This window comes from Pseudopodoces humilis, chromosome 29 (assembly GCF_049639895.1).
Source record: "Pseudopodoces humilis isolate 2021_Gansu_Grassland_sample_001 chromosome 29, ASM4963989v1, whole genome shotgun sequence".
Taxonomy (NCBI): domain Eukaryota; kingdom Metazoa; phylum Chordata; class Aves; order Passeriformes; family Paridae; genus Pseudopodoces; species Pseudopodoces humilis.
The window spans coordinates 1,873,091-1,895,000 of record NC_142228.1 but is presented as its reverse complement, the minus strand read 5'-3'; the positions used below and the strand labels follow the sequence as shown (position 1 = coordinate 1,895,000).

The window sequence follows — 21,910 nt, the reverse complement described above, 5'->3', positions numbered from 1 at the left end:
AGTTTCGTGGAATTTCGTGGAATTTCGTGGAATTTTGTGGAATTTCGTGGAGTTTCATGGAATTTCATGGAATTTTGTGGAATTTCATGGAATTCTGGAATGGTTTGGGGTGGGAACAGACCTCAAATCCCATCCAGGGACGCTTCCCACCATCCCAGGCTGCTCCAAATCCCATCCAACCTGGCCTTGGATATTCCCAGGGATTCCATCCCCAGAAAATCTGGGAATTCCGTCCCTGCCCCTTTCCACCCTGACAGGGAGGAATGAGGTGGACAAACCCATCCACAGCTCCTTCATGGATTTTGGGCTCTTTGGGCTCTTTTTTTTTATTTGATTTTTTTTATTTGATTTTTTTTTATTTGATTTTTTTTTTAATTTGATTTTTTATTTATTTGTTTTTTTATTTATTTGATTATTTTAAATCAGATTTTTTATTTATTTGATTATCTTAAATTTGATTTTTTATTTATTTGATTTTTTTAAAATTTGATTTTTTAAATTTGATTTTTTATTTATTTGATTTTTTATTTATTTGATTTTTATTAAATTTGTTTTTTTATTTATTTGATTACTTTAAATTTGATTTTTTATTTATTTGATTTTTTTTAATTTGTTTTTTTATTTATTTGTTTCTTTTTAATTTGATTTTTTATTTATTTGATTTTTTAAATTTGATTTTTTATTTATTTGATTTTTTTAAAATTTGATTTTTATTTATTTGATTACTTTAAATTTGATTTTTTATTTATTTGATTTTTTAATTTGATTTTTTATTTATTTGATTTTTTTAATTTGTTTTTTTATTTATTTGTTTCTTTTTAATTTGATTTTTTATTTATTTGATTTTTTAAATTTGATTTTTTATTTATTTGATTTTTTTAAAATTTGATTTTTATTTATTTGATTTTTTTAATTTGATTTTTTATTTATTTGATTTTTTATTTATTTGATTTTTATTAAATTTGTTTTTTTATTTATTTGATTACTTTAAATTTGATTTTTTATTTATTTGATATTTTTTTAATTTGATTTTTTATTTATTTGATTATTTTAAAATTTGTTTTTTTATTTATTTGTTTATTTTTAATTTGATTTTTTATTTATTTTATTTTTTTTAAATTTGATTTTTTATTTATTTGATTTTTATTAAATTTGGTTTTTTATTTATTTGATTACTTTAAATTTGATTTTTTATTTATTTGATTTTTTTAATTTGATTTTTTATTTTTTGATTTTTTAAATTTGATTTTTTATTTATTTGATTTTTTTAATTTGATTTTTTATTTATTTGATTTTTTATTTATTTGATTTTTATTAAATTTGGTTTTTTGTTTATTTGATTACTTTATATTTGATTTTTTATTTATTTGATTTTTTATTTATTTTGATTTATTTTTTTTAATTTGATTTTTTATTTATTTGATTTTTTTCATTTGATTTTTTATTTATTTGATTTTTTTAAAATTTGATTTTTTATTTATTTGATTTTTTTTAATTTGATTTTTTTTTTGTTGTTGTTGTTTATTTATTCCCCCCCCAACAGAATCTAGGAATTTCTAGAAACATTGGGAAAAATGAGCAACCTGGAATTCTCTGGGGGGTTTTTTTTTGGGGTGGAACAAAGGAGTTTATGGATTTATGGAGGATTTCTAAAGTGGATTTATGGATGCAATTCCAGAGATTCAGTCTGATCCTGAATCCCAGGAGGAAAAAGAAACAGGAACAGAAAGAAGAAGAAGAAAAGAAACAGGCTCGTTATTTTTGTACATTTATTTAATTTAACTTTTCAGCAAAAACGTTGCAGTCACGGTGACATCATCATCTTGGTAATTTAAAGATGCAATTTCCTTTTGTTTCAGGGTGATTTTTGCTTTGTTTCTATTTCAGTTTCTCAGAGAAGAGTTCTTTCAATGAAATTAAAAAAGGGAATAAAACGGAAAATTTAAAAAAAAAACCCCAAAACTAAAATAAAACCAAAGCAAGGAATTGTCTTTGGGGAAAAAAAATAAAAATACTGGGCAAAAAATTCCTTCAAAGCAGCTGCAGGCCTCTGCTGCCATCGTATGGGAGCTGCCTTTGGAGCAGCGAGGAAACTTCTGGGAGCTCCAGCTGCTGTCCTGGGAGAATTCCCGGGAGAATTCCCAGGAAAACTCTGCAGCTGTTCCGAGCCAGCCACTTCCAAAACGGAATTTATTAAAAAAAAAAGACATTTTTGGAAGTTGTTTTAAAGCTGGTGTGAACAGGAACGCGCTGCTCCGGCGTTCCTCCAGGTTTGCATGAGGTTGCAGCCGTTCCGCAGGGAAATCCAGCTGGGATTGCAGGATCGGATCCTTGGGATGCTTCAGTGGGGACAGCTCCAGAATCCTGGAATTCTGGTTTGGGGAGAAGGGACACCTGCCACTGTCCCACCGTGCTCCAAACCCCGCCCAAGCTGGCCTGGGACACCGAGAGGGATCCAGGGATGGCCACAGCTTCCCTGGGAAAGGGGAGAGGTGGAGATGAGGGATGGAGATGGGGGATGGAGATGAGGGATGGAGATGAGAGATGGAGATGAGGGATGGAGATGAGGGATGGAGATGAGAGATGGAGATGAGAGATGGAGATGAGGGATGGAGATGAGGGATGGAGATGAGAGATGGAGATGAAGGTTGGAGATGAGGGATGGAGATGAAGGTTGGAGATGAGGGATGGAGATGAAGGATGGAAATGAGAGTTGGAGATGATGGTTGAAGATGAGGGATGGAGATGAGGGATGGAGATGAAGGTTGGAAATGAGAGTTGGAGATGATGGTTGAAGATGAGGGATGGAGATGAAGGAAGGAGATGAAGGTTGGAGATGAAGGCTGGAGGTGAGGGTTGGAGATGAAGGTTGGAGATGATGGTTGAAGATGAAGGTTGAAGATGAAGGTTGGAGGTGAGGGTTGGAGATGAAGGCTGGAGATGAACGTTGAAGATGAAGGCTGGAGATGAGGGATGGAGATGAAGATTGGAGATGAAGATTGAAGGCTGGAGGTGAGGGTTGGAGATGAGGGATGGAGATGAAGGTTGGAGATGAGGGACGGAGATGATGGAAGGAGATGAAGGTTGGAGATGAAGGTTGGAGACAAAGGTTGGAGATGAGGGAAGGAGATGAAGATTGGAGATGAAGATTGAAGATGAAGGCTGGAGATGAAGGAAGGAGATGAAGGTTGGAGACAAAGGTTGGAGATGAAGGTTGGAGATGAAGGTTGGAGATGAAGGTTGGAGATGAAGGAAGGAGATGAAGGTTGAAGATGAAGGAAGGAGAAGAGGGATGGAGATGAAGATTGGAGATGAAGGCTGGAGGTGAGGGTTGGAGATGAGGGATGGAGATGAAGGTTGGAGATGAAGGCTGGAGATGAAGGTTGGAGATGAGGGAAGGAGATGAAGATTGGAGATGAAGATTGAAGATGAAGGCTGGAGATGAAGGAAGGAGATGAAGGTTGGAGATGAAGGTTGGAGATGAAGGAAGGAGAAGAGGGATGGAGATGAAGGTTGGAGATGAAGGCTGGAGGTGAGGGTTGGAGATGTTTTTGGTGCTCTGGGCCCAGGCAGAACCTCTGTGCAGGGTGTTGGGTTTTAGGTCCACAGGCCGAGGTCCAGGGCAGGTCCAGAGAAACTCAGAGCTCTGCAGGTGCCCTGTGCTCCCATCGCAGAGTGGAGACACCCCCACACCTGCGAGACCCCAAAACCCTGAGACACCCCCACACCTGCGAGACCCCAAAACCCTGAGACACCCCCACACCTGAGACACCCCCACACCTGAGATACCCTCACACCTGGGATACCCCAAAACCCAGAGACACCCACATACCTGAGACACCCACACACCTGTGATACCCCAAAACCCTGAGATACCCTCACACTTGAAACACCCACATACCTGGGATACCCTACACCTGAGATACCCCAAAACTCAGAGACACCCCCACACCTGAGACACCCCCACACCTGTGATACCCCAAAACCCGGAGACACCCCCACACCTGGGATACCTCAAAACCTTGAGATACCCCCACACCTGAGACATCCACACACCTGAGACATCCACACACCTGAGACATCCACACACCTGAGATACCTCAAAACCTTGAGATACCCCCACACCTGAGATACCCCACACCTGAGATACCCCACACCTGAGATACCCCACACCTGAGACACCCCACACCTGAGATACCCCACACCTGAGATACCCCACACCTGAGATACCCCCACACCTGAGATACCCCACACCTGAGATACCCCACACCTGAGACACCCCCACACCTGCGATACCCCACACCTGAGATACCCCACACCTGAGATACCCCACACCTGGGATACCTCAAAACCTTGAGATACCCCCACACCTGAGATACCCCACACCTGAGACATCCACACACCTGGGACACCCCCACACCTGCGATACCCCACACCTGAGATACCCCACACCTGAGATACCCCACACCTGAGACACCCACACACCTGGGACACCCTATACCTGAGACACCCCCTCCCTGCCGTACCCCACACCTGTGGCACCCCACACACCTGGGCCTCCCCACCCCAGGACGGCCCCGCACCTGCCCCACCCCACCCCAGGTGCTCTGAGGACACCAGGTCGCCCCTGGGACCCCCCGATGTCCCCTCACCCCGCCGGACTTTCCCGCCAAAACCCATCCGACCCTCATTCGTTATTCATTCATCATTCACCAAACGAGGGGGCGTGGCCACAGGCGGCGCGCACTTCCGTTATGATGAAGGGCGTGGTTAAATTTAAATATTCATGAGCTGGGCGGGGAAAACCGCGCACGCGCGCCGCTCGCGCCCCGCCCCCCTCCCCCGCGCGCCGAAAGGGGCCGAGGGCCGAAAAGGCGGGAAAAATCGTTATTACCCAAAACCGGCATAAATTCACCTAAAACAGGGGCGGAGTTGCCAATAGCACTGAGGAAACACCGCTGAAGGGACACGCTGTTGTCGTCTGTGATTGGCAGCCACCAAATCGAAACTTAACTGTGTTGGTTTTTAATATTTGCCGACATTTCTGCTCCCAAACACAGCTGTGCTGCCTGTACACACCCGCCTCTGCTCCTACGACCAGAACCCCTTTTAACCCCAATAGCTAGCACAGTTTGACTGAAATGAAGCTTTAAAGAGTTGAATTTAAATAATAATAATTTTTAAATGGCGGTTTGGGGTTTCTTTCCCCCTCAGGGACACGGGGTTTGGTGACCCCACACCCCCATCCCCTGCTGCTCCCTCACGGCTCCCTGTGGGCGCCAGGCTGGGGGTGTTTGTGGAGAGGGGGTTTCTCTGAGGTAAAAAACGGCTGATAAAGTGTTTCATGTGAGTACCGGCAACTGTGAGACATCCTCTAATAATTTTATGTAGGTTTTAGGGTGTAGGTCCCCCATTTCAGCCTTTTAGCCACGAGTTTTAGTAGCTTGGGGGAGAGGGGCCATGGTGGAGGACACAGCCTGGCCCATCCTTTGGCCTAAAGGTCACAGCCCATCCAAATCTGACCCAAAACCACAAGTAAAAGGCCAAAAAGAACAAGTTTCATCAAATATTGAAGCCTGAGGAGCAAATGCAGCCTGGAGTGAGGGAAAAATAGGCCATTTTTAGTGTTTTCTCCTTCTGTTGGGAGCCAGGCCCCTCACACCGCAACCCGGCCACCATCAACAACAGGGCCAGGAACCCTCAGCTCTGCTTTATATTCACATTATTCCCCAATTTAGGTGGTTTGGGGACCGATTTGCACCATCAATCTTCCACAGAGCCTTTATCATGAATAAAAACACTTTTTTTAAACAAAAATTTTCAGTGTAGGTTAGGGGTAACAACTCCATGGGTGCATTCGGTGCTCTAAGGTTTGTCACCCCCTACTTCAGCTTGTACTTGAAAATTATTATTTCATTTTCTTCTATTTTAATTGATTTTTATACCACAAAAGACAAGAGAAAATCGAGAAAAAAACCAAATAAAAACCCCCATGGAGTTAACATTCAAAGCCACTGGGTTTATGGTGATGAGGAAGGGAAAGGGAAACATCCCAAACCAATCTCTAGAGTAAACACCCTTTTTGCAATAAATGTTTGCCAAATGCTAACACAGGGCTCCGAGAAATATCAGGACTAAAGTGCATCCATTAGCAGGATTTTAGCGACTGCTTAAGGGCAACATGGGTGGAAGTTGATGCTTTCTGCCTTGTAAACAAATTAGTTTATAGCGACAAATAAGATGACCCTTCTTAGCTAATATTATGAGTTTAGCTTGTTAAATATTTAACATTTACCTTTCAATTTCCAGTGTGGATTAAGCAGTTTTCCAAACATTGGTGTCCCAGCAGCAGATGGAGATGCACAGCCCATTGCCCCGCTCTGGCTCAAGTCACTAAGAAATAAAAAAACAAAAACCACGTTAAGTCAAAGAGGAAGCAAATGGGAGCTTTCAGGAAAGGCTTTAAAACTGACTGTTTGCACTCATTTTTATTTACATTAATTTTATCTAGCTCTGCTCCGCATTAAAACAGCGATAATCGATTTAACTTCGACCAGATTGGACAGAAACAGACAAATATCAGACAAATCCTTCCCAAAAACCTCGCTGGTGGCAAAGTATTTTTCCTTCCACAGCTGGAGAGCCAAGGTAAGATTTTTAAAAACCACTGAAAGATCCCACAAATCCCTGCAGCTCCAGACAGAGAGTGGGAAGAAAAGAAAGTAGCATAGGGTTGCAACTTTATTTCTGAAGCTTGGATCAGAAATATGCACCGGATCTAGCCAAGTTTAGAGGTGCCTGGTCCTAAACAGGGCTGACTTTTATGTGGAATCCACAATTCTGGGTGTAAAAATCCCTTGCTTTTAGAAGATAAGGATTTTTAATAGAATTTTTATCTATAGCTGATTTTTCTTAAAGGTGTTTTGCCAATTTCCCCTCCTAAAACCCTAAAAAACACTAATTTTAGCCGCACTCACATTTCCCCCCAAGCCCTTTAAAAGTTTTCAGCTGCTTTAGCAAGCCAGAAATATCCCACAGCTAAATTAAAAACGCTCCCAGCGACATAAAAAAATTCCTGAAATGTACAATTCCCAGTCTCCCCCGAGCCAGCACGGTTACACTTTTCCCAAAATTCCCTCGATTTCTCAGCACAAACAGAGCCCCCATTGTGGACTGGGAAATTTCCCTTCCGTGGAATATTGGAGAGGCTGGCTGGAGCGATTTGGTGACAAACAGGGAGGATGTTTGGAGCTCGTTGTCTGTAATTTTGTAAATTTTTAATCCCGGGAACAATGGGCTCTGTTCTCCGGGAGAATTTCCCCACTGCAGCTTGGAGCTGCTCCAAAGATGTTCCAGCCTGGAATGATCCCGCAGCACTTGGCAATCCCCCCGGAGCCTCAGCTGCTGCAATCAGGGATGAGTGTGAAAAATCTCAGTTAGAACATAAATTTAAAACACAGCTCCCGGTGTTGCCTGACATTGTGACGTGTGGCTGTTCTAGACACCCAAACCCCAGAAGGTGAATCAAATAATCCCATTTATTGATTCTTTCACAGCTCGTTTTCAGTCTCCAGTGATTTTGGAAAAGCCTGAGGCACTGACATTTTCGCGGGGCAATGCCGTATCATTTATTTTTATATCACATTATATTAAATTAAGCCTCGCACCAACTCATGAAAAGGAGGTTTGAAGCATCGCTTTGGTGCTTTTAATCTTCGGTTTGGTCCTTCTCAGTCAGTAATTATCGCTCTAAATGAACGGTGATGATCCTTTCAATAACAGCCCTGGAACTTTGGTGTTCTGTTGAATAATTAGCTTGACAAATTCCAGCGATGTTGTTAATTACTGTAGCTTGTACCCTCACATGTAATTCCCCAAGAATTCCCTTCCAGAAATGTTTTCCTCACTTTCTGTTCTCTCAGTGCTTTTGTCTCTTCCTCCCCCCAAATCAGCTGAGCCCTCCATCCCCCCAGACATTATTTATATTTTTCAACACTCTAAATTATTAGCTAGAACACGTTTTGTTCTTTATGTACTAAAAGTTATTTAGCGAATTGCTTCCACCGCGCTGAACCCCAGCAGTTTATCCCCCACACACACAGACGAGATTTTCACTTTGTGTTTCTCCAAGGAAGTCATTTCCTCTCAGCATCATTCTGGGAGCTTCTTCCTCCTCAGAAAATCAGAATTTCATCTGTTTTTTGTTGTTATTTTTTTTTTCTCCAGGTGTAATTTATGGGAACACCAAAACAATGAGCAGCTGCACCTCGGTCCCCAGGCAGAAGCAGAGGAGGAGCAGCCGCCGCTCCGGCCTCACCTCGGGCAGGGATTCCCAGGCTGTGTCAGCGCTGGGGGATTTCCAAACCCTTCCCTTAGAGATCTTCCAAATGGTGCTGAATTATCTCTCAGGTGAGAAAACATCAGAAACATCGATATCTGAAAATTACCGTCGATCCCCCCCCCCCCCCTTTCAGTTATTGTTTAAAATGTTGTCGATTTTAAGTACTTAAAGTAATTTTGTGTGACTTGAACTCTGAATTTTCAGCTTTTTAAGCACAGAAAAACAACCGCCCAACATTTTAGTGATAACCACAATCTACTTGAAGCCGTTTTTTGCCTATCAAATGTGAAAATTATTCCTTAGATCTGTCAGCTTCTAATTACTCCAGCTCTCTGGCAAAGCAGACCGACAGCAATTAATTCCTGTTTTATTTATAAATCTTCTTTCTTGGCCTTGTTCCTGAAGGCAGAAGAAGTCATTGACATTTTTCCCTTGCAGTGGGGATTTAGGAGTGTCCCGGGCTTTGCTTTTGCAGTGAAGGACATCAGCATGCTGAGCATGGTGTCCAAAACCATCAGCGGCCGCCTGATTAATTACATCTCCACCTCGTCAGGGAGCCGCCGGCTGCTGCTGCAGGACTTCCACCGCCCCGAGCTGCCTGCCAGGAGAGAAGGAGCCTCCATCCTGGAGCACTACAAAGCTCTAGGTGAGAGCAAAACTCACTCCAGATCTCCCTCCTGGGACGCGCCTTAACAGGGGATGTGACCAAAAAAACCAGGAGACAAAGGGCTCCTTTCAGCACCGAGGAATTGCCTGGAGTCCTTCCAAAATTTTTGAGTTATGGGGGGGAAAAAAACCCAAAAAAAAAAGCGTGTTCTGCCTCCTCCAGGAGTTCTTTTTTCCCAGGGAACAGGGGGAGGATGAGCTCGCAGGAGGGAGTGATTCCAAATTCCCTGGCAAGAGGAGATGATCCCAAATTCCCTGGCAGGAGAAGGTGACCCCAAATTCCCTGTCAGGAGAAGGTGACTCCAAATTCCCTGTCAGGAGGAGGTAATTCCAAATTCCCTGTCAGGAGGAGATGATCCCAAATTCCCTGACAGGAAGAGGTGATTCCAAATTCCCTGGCAGGAGGAGGTGAAGCAGAAGGAATTCTCAGCCCTTTGGAGCAGAGCACATTCCTCAGGCTGGGAAACTCAGCCTAAGTTAAGCCAGGCCTAACTCCAGTACCAAGCAGCTGGGTTCTGATGGGCTCCACGTCGTTCTGTCCCAGGTGGAAATGAAATGGAAATGTCATTTAGTGTTCCCCCTCTGATGGAAAAATGGGTGTTTGACAGAGAAACCACTGCCAGGGTTAGCTGGAGAATTGTGAATATGGGTTGAAATGCAGACACTGACTAAAGGCATTAAATACATTAAGTAAAGGCATTAAAGATATTAAATAAAGGCATTGGAAACATTAAATAAAGGCATTAAATACATTTTAAAAAAACATTAAAGACATTAAATAAAGGCGTTAAAATGCATGAAATAAAGGAGTTAAAATCCATTAAATAAAGGCACGAAAGACATTAAATAAAGGTGTTAAAATATATTAAATAAAGGCGTTAGAATACATTAAATAAAGGCGTTAAAGACATTAAATAAAGACACTAAAGACATTAAATAAAGATATTAAATACATTTAATAAAGACATTACAGACATTAAATAAAGGCATTAAAGACATTAAGTAAAGGCATTAAATACATTTTAAAAAAACATTAAAGACATTAAATAAAGGTGTTAAAATACGTGAAATAAAGGAGTTAAAATCCATTAAATAAAGGCACGAAAGACATTAAATAAAGGTGTTAAAATGCATGAAATAAAGGAGTTAAAATACATTAAATAAAGGTGTTAAAATACATTAAATAAAGGCGTTAAAGACATTAAATAAAGACACTAAAGACATTAAATAAAGACATTACAGACATTAAATAAAGGCATTAAAGACATTAAATAAAGGCATTAAAGACATTAAATAAAGACACTAAAGACGTTAAATAAAGATATTAAACACATTAAATAAAGGCATTAAAGACATTAAATCACTCAAGGTAAAGGAAAGCTGCTTGAATAATTTAGAACAAAAACCTATTGTAAGCAAACCATTCTTTTGTGGTATCTTAAACCACCTTTTAAAATCGATCTGAGTGTTTCCTCTTTAAAACAAAGCCTGAAACCTTGTAACTCTTTAAAATAAATCAGCATTGGTTTGAGCTTTTAAGTAATCTCACCCAAAATGGCACCTCGTTATTTAAATGTAGGTGTGAGCCACCCCTGCAGGAACTGTAGGAATAAAACACAAAATATATATTAATTTTTTTTTTTTTTTAAATATATATATATATAAAATCTTCAGCTGTGTCACAGTGGGAGGCTCAGGGGAACCCGAAGTAGGGCTGGCTGCAAAAATCAATATTTACATTGCAACAGGAATAAACTGCACTTAAAAAAACACCTTTTGCTTGACCCCTTTTGAACTCGCACACATTTTCCCCTGGCCCACGGCTCCATCCTGGAGCTGAGCTGTCCCAACAGCTGCTCCTCGGGGAGAGCTCCCCAGAGCTCTGATCTAGTCAATAAAAAATGGACTTGGCTGAGCTTTGGAGCAGATCTGAGGCTGATGAATAAATTATGGCTGGCTGCAGGAATGCTGAAACGCTCAGAGCAGGGAAAGAGTCACTTCAGAACCACAGAAAATCCACAAAGTACTTTCTGACCTTGGGGAAAAAAAAAATAAAAGTGTGTTTTTAGCATTTTTAATTTTTTTAAAATTTATTTCCCCTGGGAAACTCCAAGCTTTTCAGTGGATTCCTTGATTAATTAACAAGCAGTATATATATATATTTTATTCTGGTGAAAGGCTTTGAGTGCAAGCTGTTAACCCAGTTTCTGTCAGGAGCGTAGAAGAAATTCTGCTCAACAACCAGCTGTTCCTCAGGATAATGAGCTCCAGACTCTGACATCCCAAACATGAAAATAAATTTCCCTCTCTGCTATGTTTTACATTAAGGAAATTCAGAATATTTGCTTTTCAGAGCATGTGTCTATCCTGAAAAAAAAACCTGGGGGGTGATGTAAGGGGAAAACCAGCATAGAGGTACAACAAGTTAACATTTCTGTCCCATATTTTGAACAGCTGTAATTCCCAGACCAAGGCAGGAATTTTAATACAGCTCCAACTGTGAGTAACAGGCGCTTTAAACAACACCATAAACAACTTACAGCCGGCTCAGGGAGCTGGAAACTCCCTGAAAATATTCCCTTGGGAAAAGCCAGCCCTGCTCCAACCCCTACTCCAACCACAAATCAGCAAAAAGCAGCAGGTTTTTCTCAGTGGCGGCGTTTTTGGGTCGGATTTGTTGATTTTTAGTCCCCTGAGTGTTGAACCCCTCTGCCACAGGGCTGCTGCTCAAGAGGTGCACCCTGCTGCTGCCCACCAGGGACAGGCTCAAGTACGTGCACAAGGTGCTCGCAGGGGTAAGTGGAGGGCCAGAATGGATTGTTGTCTTTTCTATAGGTGTGGAATATATCTATATCTATATCTATATCTATATCTATATCTATATCTATATCTATATCTATATCTATATCTATATCTATATCTATATCTATATCTATATCTATATCCATATATTTATCTATATCTATATCCATATATTTATCTATATCTATGTCTATGTCTATGTCTATATCTATATCTATATCTATATCTATATCTGTATCTATATCTATATCTATATCTATGTATCTGTATCTATATCTATATATCTATATCTATATCTATATATTTATCTATATCTATATCTATGTCTATATATCTATATCTACATCTATATATGTATATGTATATGTATATGTATATGTATATGTATATCTATATCTATATCTATATCTATATCTATATCTATATCTATATCTATATCTATATTTATCTATATCTATATCTATATATACCTATATCTATATCTGTATCATCTATATCTATATCTATATATCCATATATCTATATATATCTATATATCTCTATATATCTATATCTCTATATCTCTATATCTCTATATATCTGTATCTCTCTATATCTCTATATCTCTATATCTCTATATCTCTATATCTCTATATCTCTATATATCTGTATCTCTCTATATCTCTATATCTCTATATCTCTATATCTCTATATATCTATATATCTATATATCTATATCTGTATCATCTATGTTGATATCTATATATGTCTATGTCTATGCCTATATCAGTATCTATATCTGTATCTATCTATATCTATTTATCTATATCTATGTCTATATCTATATCTATATCTTTGTATCTATATATCTATATCTGTATCTATATGTCTATATCTATATACCTCTATCTATCTATCTATCTATCTATCTATCTATCTATCTATCTATCTATCTATCTCTATATATCTGTATCTCTATCTCTCTATCTCTTTATCTCTATCTCTATCTGTATATCTATATAATATATATAGAATATATTTATAGAATTGTATATATATAATACAAATATAAAAATATTCTAGATGATGATCTATAATAAATATATATTTAAATGTCTATTATATGTATTATATTATATATAAAATATGTATAAAATCTAGTCTATTCTATTATATAATAATATATAATGTATATAAATATAATATATTATAATATATATTATTATATCTAGTGTAGATGTTTATACATATATTTAATAGATATTATTTATATAGAATATATTATTTATATATAATATAGAATATAGAATATAGAATATAGAATATAGAATATAGAATATAGAATATAGAATATAGAATACATATTATTTATATATAATATATAATATATAATATATAATATATAATATATAATATAATATATAATATATAATATATAATATATAATATATGATATATGATATATGATATATAATATAAAAGAATAGACATAATTTATAAAAATATAATAAAATGTATAGAATTTATATATTATATATTTATATTAGAATATAATATATATATATTATATTTTATATAATATGTAATATATTATAGATATTATATTATAGATATTACATATTATATGACATATAAGATCTCACTTCCACAACATCCCCATAACCCCCACAGAGGAGAGGCAATCCTCCTGAACTCCTCTGCCTCCAGGAGCACGGAGAATTTCCAATCACAGCAATTAAATATCACTTAATTAATTGTTATTTTTAATTTACACTTGCAGGTTTCCTGTTTCAAGCTGAATGGTTGTGCCAGCCCTCTGCACTGCCTGGGCTTGCAGTGCTATGGAGTGTTCTTACAGGTACAGTATCCCCACGGGCAGAAGGCAAGTAGCACTAATAAAAAAAAAGAAAATTAAGATGTTTTTCCTTAAATTCATCTGTCTTTTGAGAGATTTTTAAAAAATAGAAACTGTTTTTTAGGTGTTTTCGGTTTTTTTTTTTGGGTGGTGTTTATTCACACGGTTCTCAGAGTTTTCTTTCTGGTGCTGAAAAGTTGCTGATTTGGCTGCTGAGAATTCCTTGGCCTGGATTTCACTCCCAACCAGTCTGGGTTTTGATTAGCAATTTATTACCTAAGAAAAGAGGGGAGAAAGGGAACATTTTATCACACAGCTCCAAATTCACACCTCAAGAGCAGAGATGCTTTAGTTTCCAGGGAAATTGTTCCACACATCAGAGGCCAGAGCAGTTTCTGCTTGTGGTAGCTGAAAATTAATATAAAACAAATATAAAAATTAAAATCCTGTCTTAGAAAAGCAGGTGATTATTGCTGCTGGGACATTTTATAGCAAATACCTTACACAGAGCAGTCACAAATCAGATTTTGGGACACTCTCAGCAGCTTTTGGGATGCATCAGGCTGATGAATTCCTGCTTTCTAACTCTTCAAATCACGTTAGAAAGTTTCTTTTCTGGCCAATTTCGGTATCAAGGCCTTAAGCACCACCTGAGGCAGGTAAAGGCTTCCCTGCCCTCCACTCAGGTATGACCCTTCCCCCTTCTCCCTAGAGACTGCAGGGTAGATTGTGTTTATCTGCTGTCAGTGCTGGCTTGGGAATGGGATTTCTGCTCAGTCTCCTCATTTTCCCTTTCCTTGGGAACAGAATTCCTGCTCAATCTCATTTTCCCTTTCCTTGGGAACAGAATTCCTGCTCAATCTCATTTTCCCTTTCCTTGGGAACAGAATTCCTGCTCAATCTCATTTTCCCTTTCCTTGGGAACAGAATTCCTGCTCAATCTCATTCTCCCTTTCCTTGGGAAAGGAATTTCTGCTCAATCTCATTCTCCCTTTCCTTGGGAAAGGAATTTCTGCTCAATCTAATTTTCTTTCCCATTGGGAACAGAATTCCTGCTCCATCTCCTCATTTTCCCTCCCCTCCAGATCCTGACCGCAGGCTGGGATGAGCTCGAGTGCCACCGGGTGTTCAATTTCCTCTGGGAGCTCAGCAATTTAGCCCGGAAGGTGCAGACGGTTGTCAGCAGCAAACCAGGTAACCCAGACAGCCCCAAAACCCCGAAATTCCAGAGGGCAGGAACAGCTCCAGACAGCCCCAAACCCCCGACATTCCAGAGGGCAGGAACAGCTCCAGACAGCCCCAAACCCCGAAATTCCAGAGGGCAGGAACAGCTCCGGGCTGCTGCCAGCGCGATGTGGGTGGGACTGAGGCTCGGCTCGGCTCCTGACCCTGCTGGGAGCATCCTACAGCGAGTTGTGGACCTTCACCCCCATGGACAGGGCTCCCCAGGGGCGGAGAGGGGTGATTTTTGTCTCTGATTTGTCTTGAGGGGCCTTCAGAGATTTTAAATCATTCCCTTATCCATTATCATCACTCGGATCTCTTTCTCAGTAAAGCGGATTTGAATCGTCCCTGCTCCACACCAGTGAAGTCAGTGGGAGATGGACCCAGTTAGGAATAAAATGAAGCAGTAACAAGTGAGGTTTAACATTTCTGAACCCCAACACGGGTGGGACAAACGCCTCTCAAGAAACCCTCCCATTTCCCAACACAGGGAATTTCTTTGGAACTCTCCACTCCTTCCTCCAGAAGGGTGAAACCTCCTGGAAAACCCCAGGAGCCCAAACCCCCCGAGCTGAGAGCCCTGCAGGCTCCCAGAGGCTGCACCCACACATCCCCCACCCAAACCGGGGCAAAGCATCAAAATTCAGCGAGCAGGAGGCGAAAACCCGAATGAAAAACATCAGGAAAATTCCCTTTCCCTTCCCTTTGGAGTGAGGCAGGCTGAGCCCAGCCCGTTTTTCCCAGGCAGCGCCCGGAGGCTGGAGCTGCGGATCCGCCTGTACTGCCGGGGGGTGTTGCTGTCACCCGGGAGCCACCGCAGCGACTGCGCCTTCTGGCTCACCCGCATCCTCAAACCCTGGCCCATGGTCAACCAGGCCCGCCTGCTCTACATCATCTTCGGGCCCGTGTCCTCCCGTGACGGTGAGAAAAGGGGGGCCCCGGGGGAGGAGATCCCTCCCAAAAATGTGATTTGGAGTCACGGAGTTATGGGGTGGGTTGGGAGGATGTGGCAGGGATGTCTCCCGCTGTGCCAGGCTGCTCCAGACTGGATGGGGACACTTCCAGGGATCCGGGGGGAGCCACTGGGAAATCCATCCCAGCCCCTCAGCATCCTCCCGGAGAGGAGAGGAGGGAAGGGAAGGGAAGGGAAGGGAAGGGAAGGGAAGGGAAGGGAAGGGAAGGGAAGGGAAGGGAAGGGAAGGGAAGGGAAGGGAAGGGAAGGGAAGGAAGGGAAGGGAAGGGAAGAGGGAAGGGAAGGGAAGGGAAGGGAAGGGAAGGGAAGGGAAGGGAAGGGAAGGGAAGGGAAGGGAAGGGAAGGGAAGGGAAGGGAAGGGAAGGGAAGGGAAGGGAAGGGAAGGGAAGGGAAGGGAAGGGAAGGGAAGGGAAGGGAAGGGAAGGGAAGGGAAGGGAAGGGAAGGGAAGGGAAGGAAGGGAAGGGAAGGGAAGGGAAGGGAAGGGAAGGGAAGGGAAGGGAAGGGAAGGGAAGGGAAGGGAAGGGAAGGAAGAAATTCCTTCCTAAGGCCCAGTCTAAACCTGCCCTCGGTCCACCTGAAGCCACTGGAGCCATTGCATTGCCTGGGAGAAAACTGTTCTGCTCAACCAGACATCACTGCATAAAATATATAAATTATACACACACACAAATATAAGTTACAATTCAATGAACAATTCAGTTCAGCTCTGTTCCTCTATTCTCCCCTGCTTGGGGTAGACTTAACTCAAATCCATCTCAAAGAATCACCCATTTCGCTGAAGGAAAACACCTTTTCTCACCTAATTATTAAACCTGGATTTCTTTAAGTCACTGTCCCTTCTAAAATGACAGATGGAAAATAATCACAAAACCTCAGTGGTGTCACATGAACTCCTCTGCTCTGCCCCTGCTGTGAGGCTCAGTTTAGCAAGTTCCTTGTTTAAAGAATGTCACTTACTAGCAGTTGTGATTGATATATCACTCAGGACACGTGGTCTGGCAGAAAATGATAGAAGGACCAACAGATGAGACCAGTCTGAAGGGTTTAGCTGATGCAATTAAGCTGCTGTATGGTACAGAAGCTAGAGAATGGACAGCAGATGATGTTATCAGTCTTGTGGATGAGCTGTCAGGTGTGTTTTTGCCTTTATCATTAATCCCCGGGATTGTGGATCCTCACGTCCTCCAAACCCAGCTGAGTGCTGCAAAATTCCTCTCAGTAGCTGTGGCTTAACTGGAAAAGTCACCACACTGGGATGAGAGAACCCCAGTGTCCCTTACACATCCAGGCTGTCTTTCCCCACGGAGAAATCCTTTAAGAATCCATGCAGATTTTTAAAAATTCAAATCCTGCCACGAATTATTCAGGAAACATTGTCCAAACATTGTTTGCTGGGGCAAAATTCTCCTGAAGAATTTTACCAGCTACACTGAGAGTTTTGGCCGAGGTTGTGTCACAGAGATGATGTGGAGAGCTCTGATTATCACTGGCAGGGATTATTTGTGCAATTTCACTGCTCCCCTTTTTGCCCAGAGGTGACTGAAATCCTCTCTGCCTCCTTCCAAAGTCCTTCCCCAGGAGTGGCTGATGGAGAACAACGCCCGGCTCCTCCTCCTGAGTGGGAACAGCATCTGCTTCACCTTCATGGCCAGCAAAGCTGTCAATGGCAGGGCTGTGGAGCTGGCCAGGCTCATGGTCTTCATGGCTCTGGTGAGTACAACTCCCAGATTTGCTGCCTCAGCCTGGAGAGGTTTCCCCTCCCCTGCTCCCACACACTGGGAATCAATCCAGCCAGGAGCTGGCTGCTCTCCCACCTCTCCAGCAAATCCCTGAGGAAAAGCACCACCAGCAAAAGGTTCAGAATTCCCTTTGTGCCAGCAAGAACGAGCTCTGTGTCCTTGTCACAGCCCTTGATGTTCCTGGCCTTGTCACAGCTGATCCAGAGCCCAGAGCCAGTGCTGAGATCTTGCTTCAAAAGCTGTGGTTTTAACCCTTCCCTTGCCCTGCAGGTGTGTGAGAAGGACCTGTACTGCATGGACTGGGCAGTGAAGATGATGCAGAAGGTCTGCAAGGTTTTCAGCACTCCCTGGGAGAGGAACAACTTCCTGCAGTGCCTGGAGAACACCTTTGCTCACATGCTCATGGACATGATGCAGGCAGTGCTGGCTGGTAAGGCTGGGCCCCTGGGCCGGTTCTGGAGCCAGCCACGGCATCCAGAACAGCCTGACCTTCCCTCCCTCCCCAGGCAGGGCAGTCCTGCACAGCCTGAGGGGTTGGAGATCATAAAATCCCAGATTTCCAGAAATTCACAATGGTTTGGGTGGGGTGTGGCCTTAAAGCTCATCCAGAGCCACTCCTGCCATGGGCAGGGACACCTCCCACCATCCCAGGTGGCTCCAAACCCCATCCAGCCTGGCCTTGGACACTTCCAGGGATCCAGGGGCAGCCACAGCTTCTCTGGGAAACAAAAATAACCAAGCAAGTGTCATAATGGGGAAGAAATATTTATTTGAAATAATTTCTCTTGCTAAGAGATTCCTGGTGCAATGGATGGTGGAACCAACAGTGGTTTCAAATCTGTCCCGCCAGAAAGCTGGGCCTAAAGTCCAGCTTGGGCTGAGCCTAAAGCTGCAGCAGCTGCAGCTGCAGCCCTGCTGGAGTGAGGAACACCCAGCTCAGCTCAGCTCAGCTCAGCTCAGCTCAGCTCAGCTCAGCTCCTTGTCCTGGCACACAATTGTTCCTGTGTGTCCCTGGGCAGGCTGGGGAGGGAATCTGGGAGCTGTTCCCTCCCGGCTGTGCTGCCATGGGGCAGAGGCTGAGGATAAACCCCAGCCACAAGCACAGGCGGCTGCCTCCCTCTGCAGAGCTCACTGAGCCTGCCTGGGTGAATTCTCCACCTTCACTGCTCCTTTCCCGTGGTTTCTGTGCCCTGCCAGGGGAGAGGGATGAGGAGGACAGCAGCTTCCTGAACCTGTTCCACCTGGTGAATGCACAGGCCAACTTCCACAAGGAAATCCTCTACATGGCCATGGGCAGCAACAGCAGCACCACCTGAACCCCACGGAGCCCTCCTCCCTTCCTGCTGGATTTCTCTTTCTTTTCCTTTGAACATTCCCAAAGAAGTCCCTGATTATTTCTGCAATTCCCAGTAAGAGCTGGAGTGGCAGAGGCTGGGCCCAGCCGTGTCAGGCCAGCTGAGTGAGCTCATGGAGGGCTTGGAATTCCATTCCCTGTGCTCTGCTCCTCCAGGGAAGAGGCCTCTCCGTTGGGAACACAAACTGCACTCTGTTCCCACTGTGCATGTTTGCACACACAATAAAAATGACATGGTTTCCACAGCTGATGTGCAGACACCGACTGAAACTCGTGTTATCTCAGCCCAGAACCCAAAACATTCGGAGCTCTTACATTTATTTTCTCTTGGGAATCTGAGGAGAAAGGGAGGGACGGGGATTTGAGGAGCTGCATTTTTCCAGCTTGCCAAATTCTCTGACTCAGGCTCTGTGACAGAAATGCTCCATGGTTTGTACATTCAGCTCGAGGGAAAAGTGATTCCTGAAAGCAATTCCAGGGCTTTGATCAAGCAAGGCATTTTTTCCTCTCAATCTCCAGGTTTTTCTAAAGCAGAAGAAACTTCAAATCTCTCCCCCTGCCCCAGGTAGCAACTGTTGAAGTGTTTTAGGATTTAGCAGAGTTGAAGACACCCATTAAACACATTAAATTAGAACTCTGGTTCATTAAATGGATAAATATTTGCTGCTCAGAGAAGGGTTTGATTTTCTGCTCTGTTACCTTCCAGACAAACCCCTGTCATGGCAATAAAAATCTCTCTGTGCTGTTTGCAACCTCCAGGTTCCTGCAGAGCCGCTTTCCCCACCTGAATATTCCCTCTTCCACCCTCCCAGGCTTCCCTCAGCCCCAGCCTTTCCCAAATTTAGCTCGGGAAGTGTGGGAACAGCTGATTTATCACGGATTTATCTCAGCTGCTCCCATCGGCAGCAACCTGGGAGCAGCTCTGAAGTTTGTGCCCTAAAATTCCTGGCGGCTTTTGTGGAATCCACAATTCCAGGCAGGATTTTGCTCCGGGAAGTCAGGCGCCGGCAGATGGCAGAGGTGAAACCTCCCCTCCAGCTGCTGGAAAACTCCGGGAGCATCCCTTTCATCCCTCTTTTCCCTCGGCTGTTCGAAGGGGATGGAGAAGGGAAGGAGAGAAATTCCCGGCTCTGGTTTCCACTCAGAGATCCCGAAGTGTCCGCAGTGAACTCGAAATTCGAGGAGAAAACCCCCTCGAGGTGAGAAGAGCGACGGGAAAACTCCTCCAGGAATCTCCAGCTCAGATCCCTGTCTCTCCTTTTAGCCCGGGGAATGATCCGGGGAATGATCCGGGGAATGATCCCGAGGAATGATCCAGGGAATGATCCCCAGGAATGATCCGGGGAATGATCCCCAGGAATGATCCCCAGGAATGATCCCGAGGAATGATCCCCAGGAATGATCCCTAGGAATGATCCCCAGGAATGATCCTGAGGAATGATCCCCAGGAACGATCCCCAGGAATGATCCAGGGAATGATCCCCAGGAATGATCCCCAGGAATGATCCCCAGGAATGATCCCCAGGAATGATCCCCAGGAATGATCCCGGGGAATGATCTGGGGAATGATCCGGGGAATGATCCAGGGAATGATCCCCAGGAATGATCCAGGGAATGATCCCCAGGAATGATCCGGGGAATGATCCAGGGAATGATCCCCAGGAATGATCCAGGGAATGATCCCCAGGAATGATCCAGGGAATGATCCCCAGGAATGATCCCCAGGAATGATCCCCAGGAATGATCCCGAGGAATGATCCAGGGAATGATCCCCAGGAATGATCCCCAGGAATGATCCCCAGGAATGATCCCCAGGAATGATCCCCAGGAATGATCCAGGGAATGATCCCCAGGAATGATCCGGGGAATGATCCAGGGAATGATCCCCAGGAATGATCCCCAGGAATGATCCCCAGGAATGATCCCCAGGAATGATCCAGGGAATGATCCCCAGGAATGATCCAGGGAATGATCCCCAGGAATGATCCAGGGAATGATCCCCAGGAATGATCCCCAGGAATGATCCCCAGGAATGATCCCCAGGAATGATCCCCAGGAATGATCCCGAGGAATGATCCAGGGAATGATCCCCAGGAATGATCCGGGGAATGATCCCCAGGAATGATCCAGGGAATGATCCCCAGGAATGATCCCCAGGAATGATCCAGGCGGGTGGGAGCAGGGAAGGAGCAGAGCCCGGCCCTTTGTGTGTCCCTGTCCTGCCGTGTCCCGGCTCATTCCCGGCAGCCAGAAATTCCAGCCGGGCACAAGCGGGGCCTTTGTGAGCTCAGCCCCGGGAAAAGGGAGCTCTTTGATTCCCCGCAGCAGCCGGCGGGGCTGGCATGTCAATTATTGGTGGCTTTATTAATTGGCATTAACTGCTCCTGCACTCCCGGCGGCTCAGGGCGTGCTCGGCTCGGGCTGGAGGGGACATTAAACCCACCCAGTGCCACCCCCTGCCAGCTCCCCCTGCTCCAAGCTGGCCTCGGACACTCCAGGGATTGATTCCCGATGGGATTTTTGCCCCTTTTCCATCAAACAACCCTTCCCAAAGCAGTGAACCCCAACCCTGCCCCTGTGGTGCTTCCCGGCCCAGTTTGGGGTGAAATGCCACCAGCCCTGCTCCCTCCTTTTCCATTTCCCCTTGGATCAGACCCCGGGAAGCTCCAGGCGTGGATGAGCCGGGATGGGGGCGCTGAGCAAAGGGAGATTTTCCTTTTGCTGCCGAATTTTAACCGCAGCAGTGGAGAGTGGGTAAAGGCCGGGGCCAGGAGCAAACCCAGAGCGGCAGGGCTGGATCCCGGCTGCCTCCCGAGGTGTGGAGGGATCCTGTCCCTGTCCTCTCCTGCTTTTCCCAGCTCTCCTCACCTTCCAGCCGGCAGGAATCGCTCGGCAGAGCTGCTCAGGACTGGGGCAGAGCAAAGGATCGCTCCTGCCCGGCTCAGTTTCCATTCCCCGCACTCCTCCTCCCCTCCA

General features: G+C 43.8%; 1 protein-coding gene across 1 annotated transcript; it reads left to right on the top strand.

Moving 5' to 3' along the window:
* The first annotated feature begins 8,252 nt into the window (after nucleotides 1-8,252).
* Nucleotides 8,253-19,218, top strand: FBXO47 (F-box protein 47). The gene is made up of 10 exons (XM_005531507.2): nucleotides 8,253-8,409; nucleotides 8,817-8,987; nucleotides 11,726-11,802; nucleotides 13,569-13,646; nucleotides 14,729-14,837; nucleotides 15,612-15,788; nucleotides 16,827-16,973; nucleotides 17,409-17,551; nucleotides 17,851-18,010; nucleotides 18,778-19,218. Exons 1-10 carry the CDS (start codon nucleotides 8,253-8,255, stop codon nucleotides 18,894-18,896), a joined length of 1,338 nt encoding a protein of 445 aa, XP_005531564.1. The 3' UTR covers nucleotides 18,897-19,218.
* The last annotated feature ends 2,692 nt before the right edge of the window (nucleotides 19,219-21,910 follow it).

What these genes read in the sequence shown, in the direction of transcription:
- FBXO47 (XM_005531507.2), top strand. Translation starts at nt 8,253, where the DNA reads ATGAGCAGCTGCACCTCGGTCCCCAGGCAGAAGCAGAGGAGGAGCAGC. An exon ending in GCTATGGAGTGTTCTTACAG is followed by an intron (nt 13,647 to 14,728) that starts GTACAGTATCCC and finishes CCTCCCCTCCAG; the next exon opens with ATCCTGACCGCAGGCTGGGA. An exon ending in GGTTGTCAGCAGCAAACCAG is followed by an intron (nt 14,838 to 15,611) that starts GTAACCCAGACA and finishes CGTTTTTCCCAG; the next exon opens with GCAGCGCCCGGAGGCTGGAG.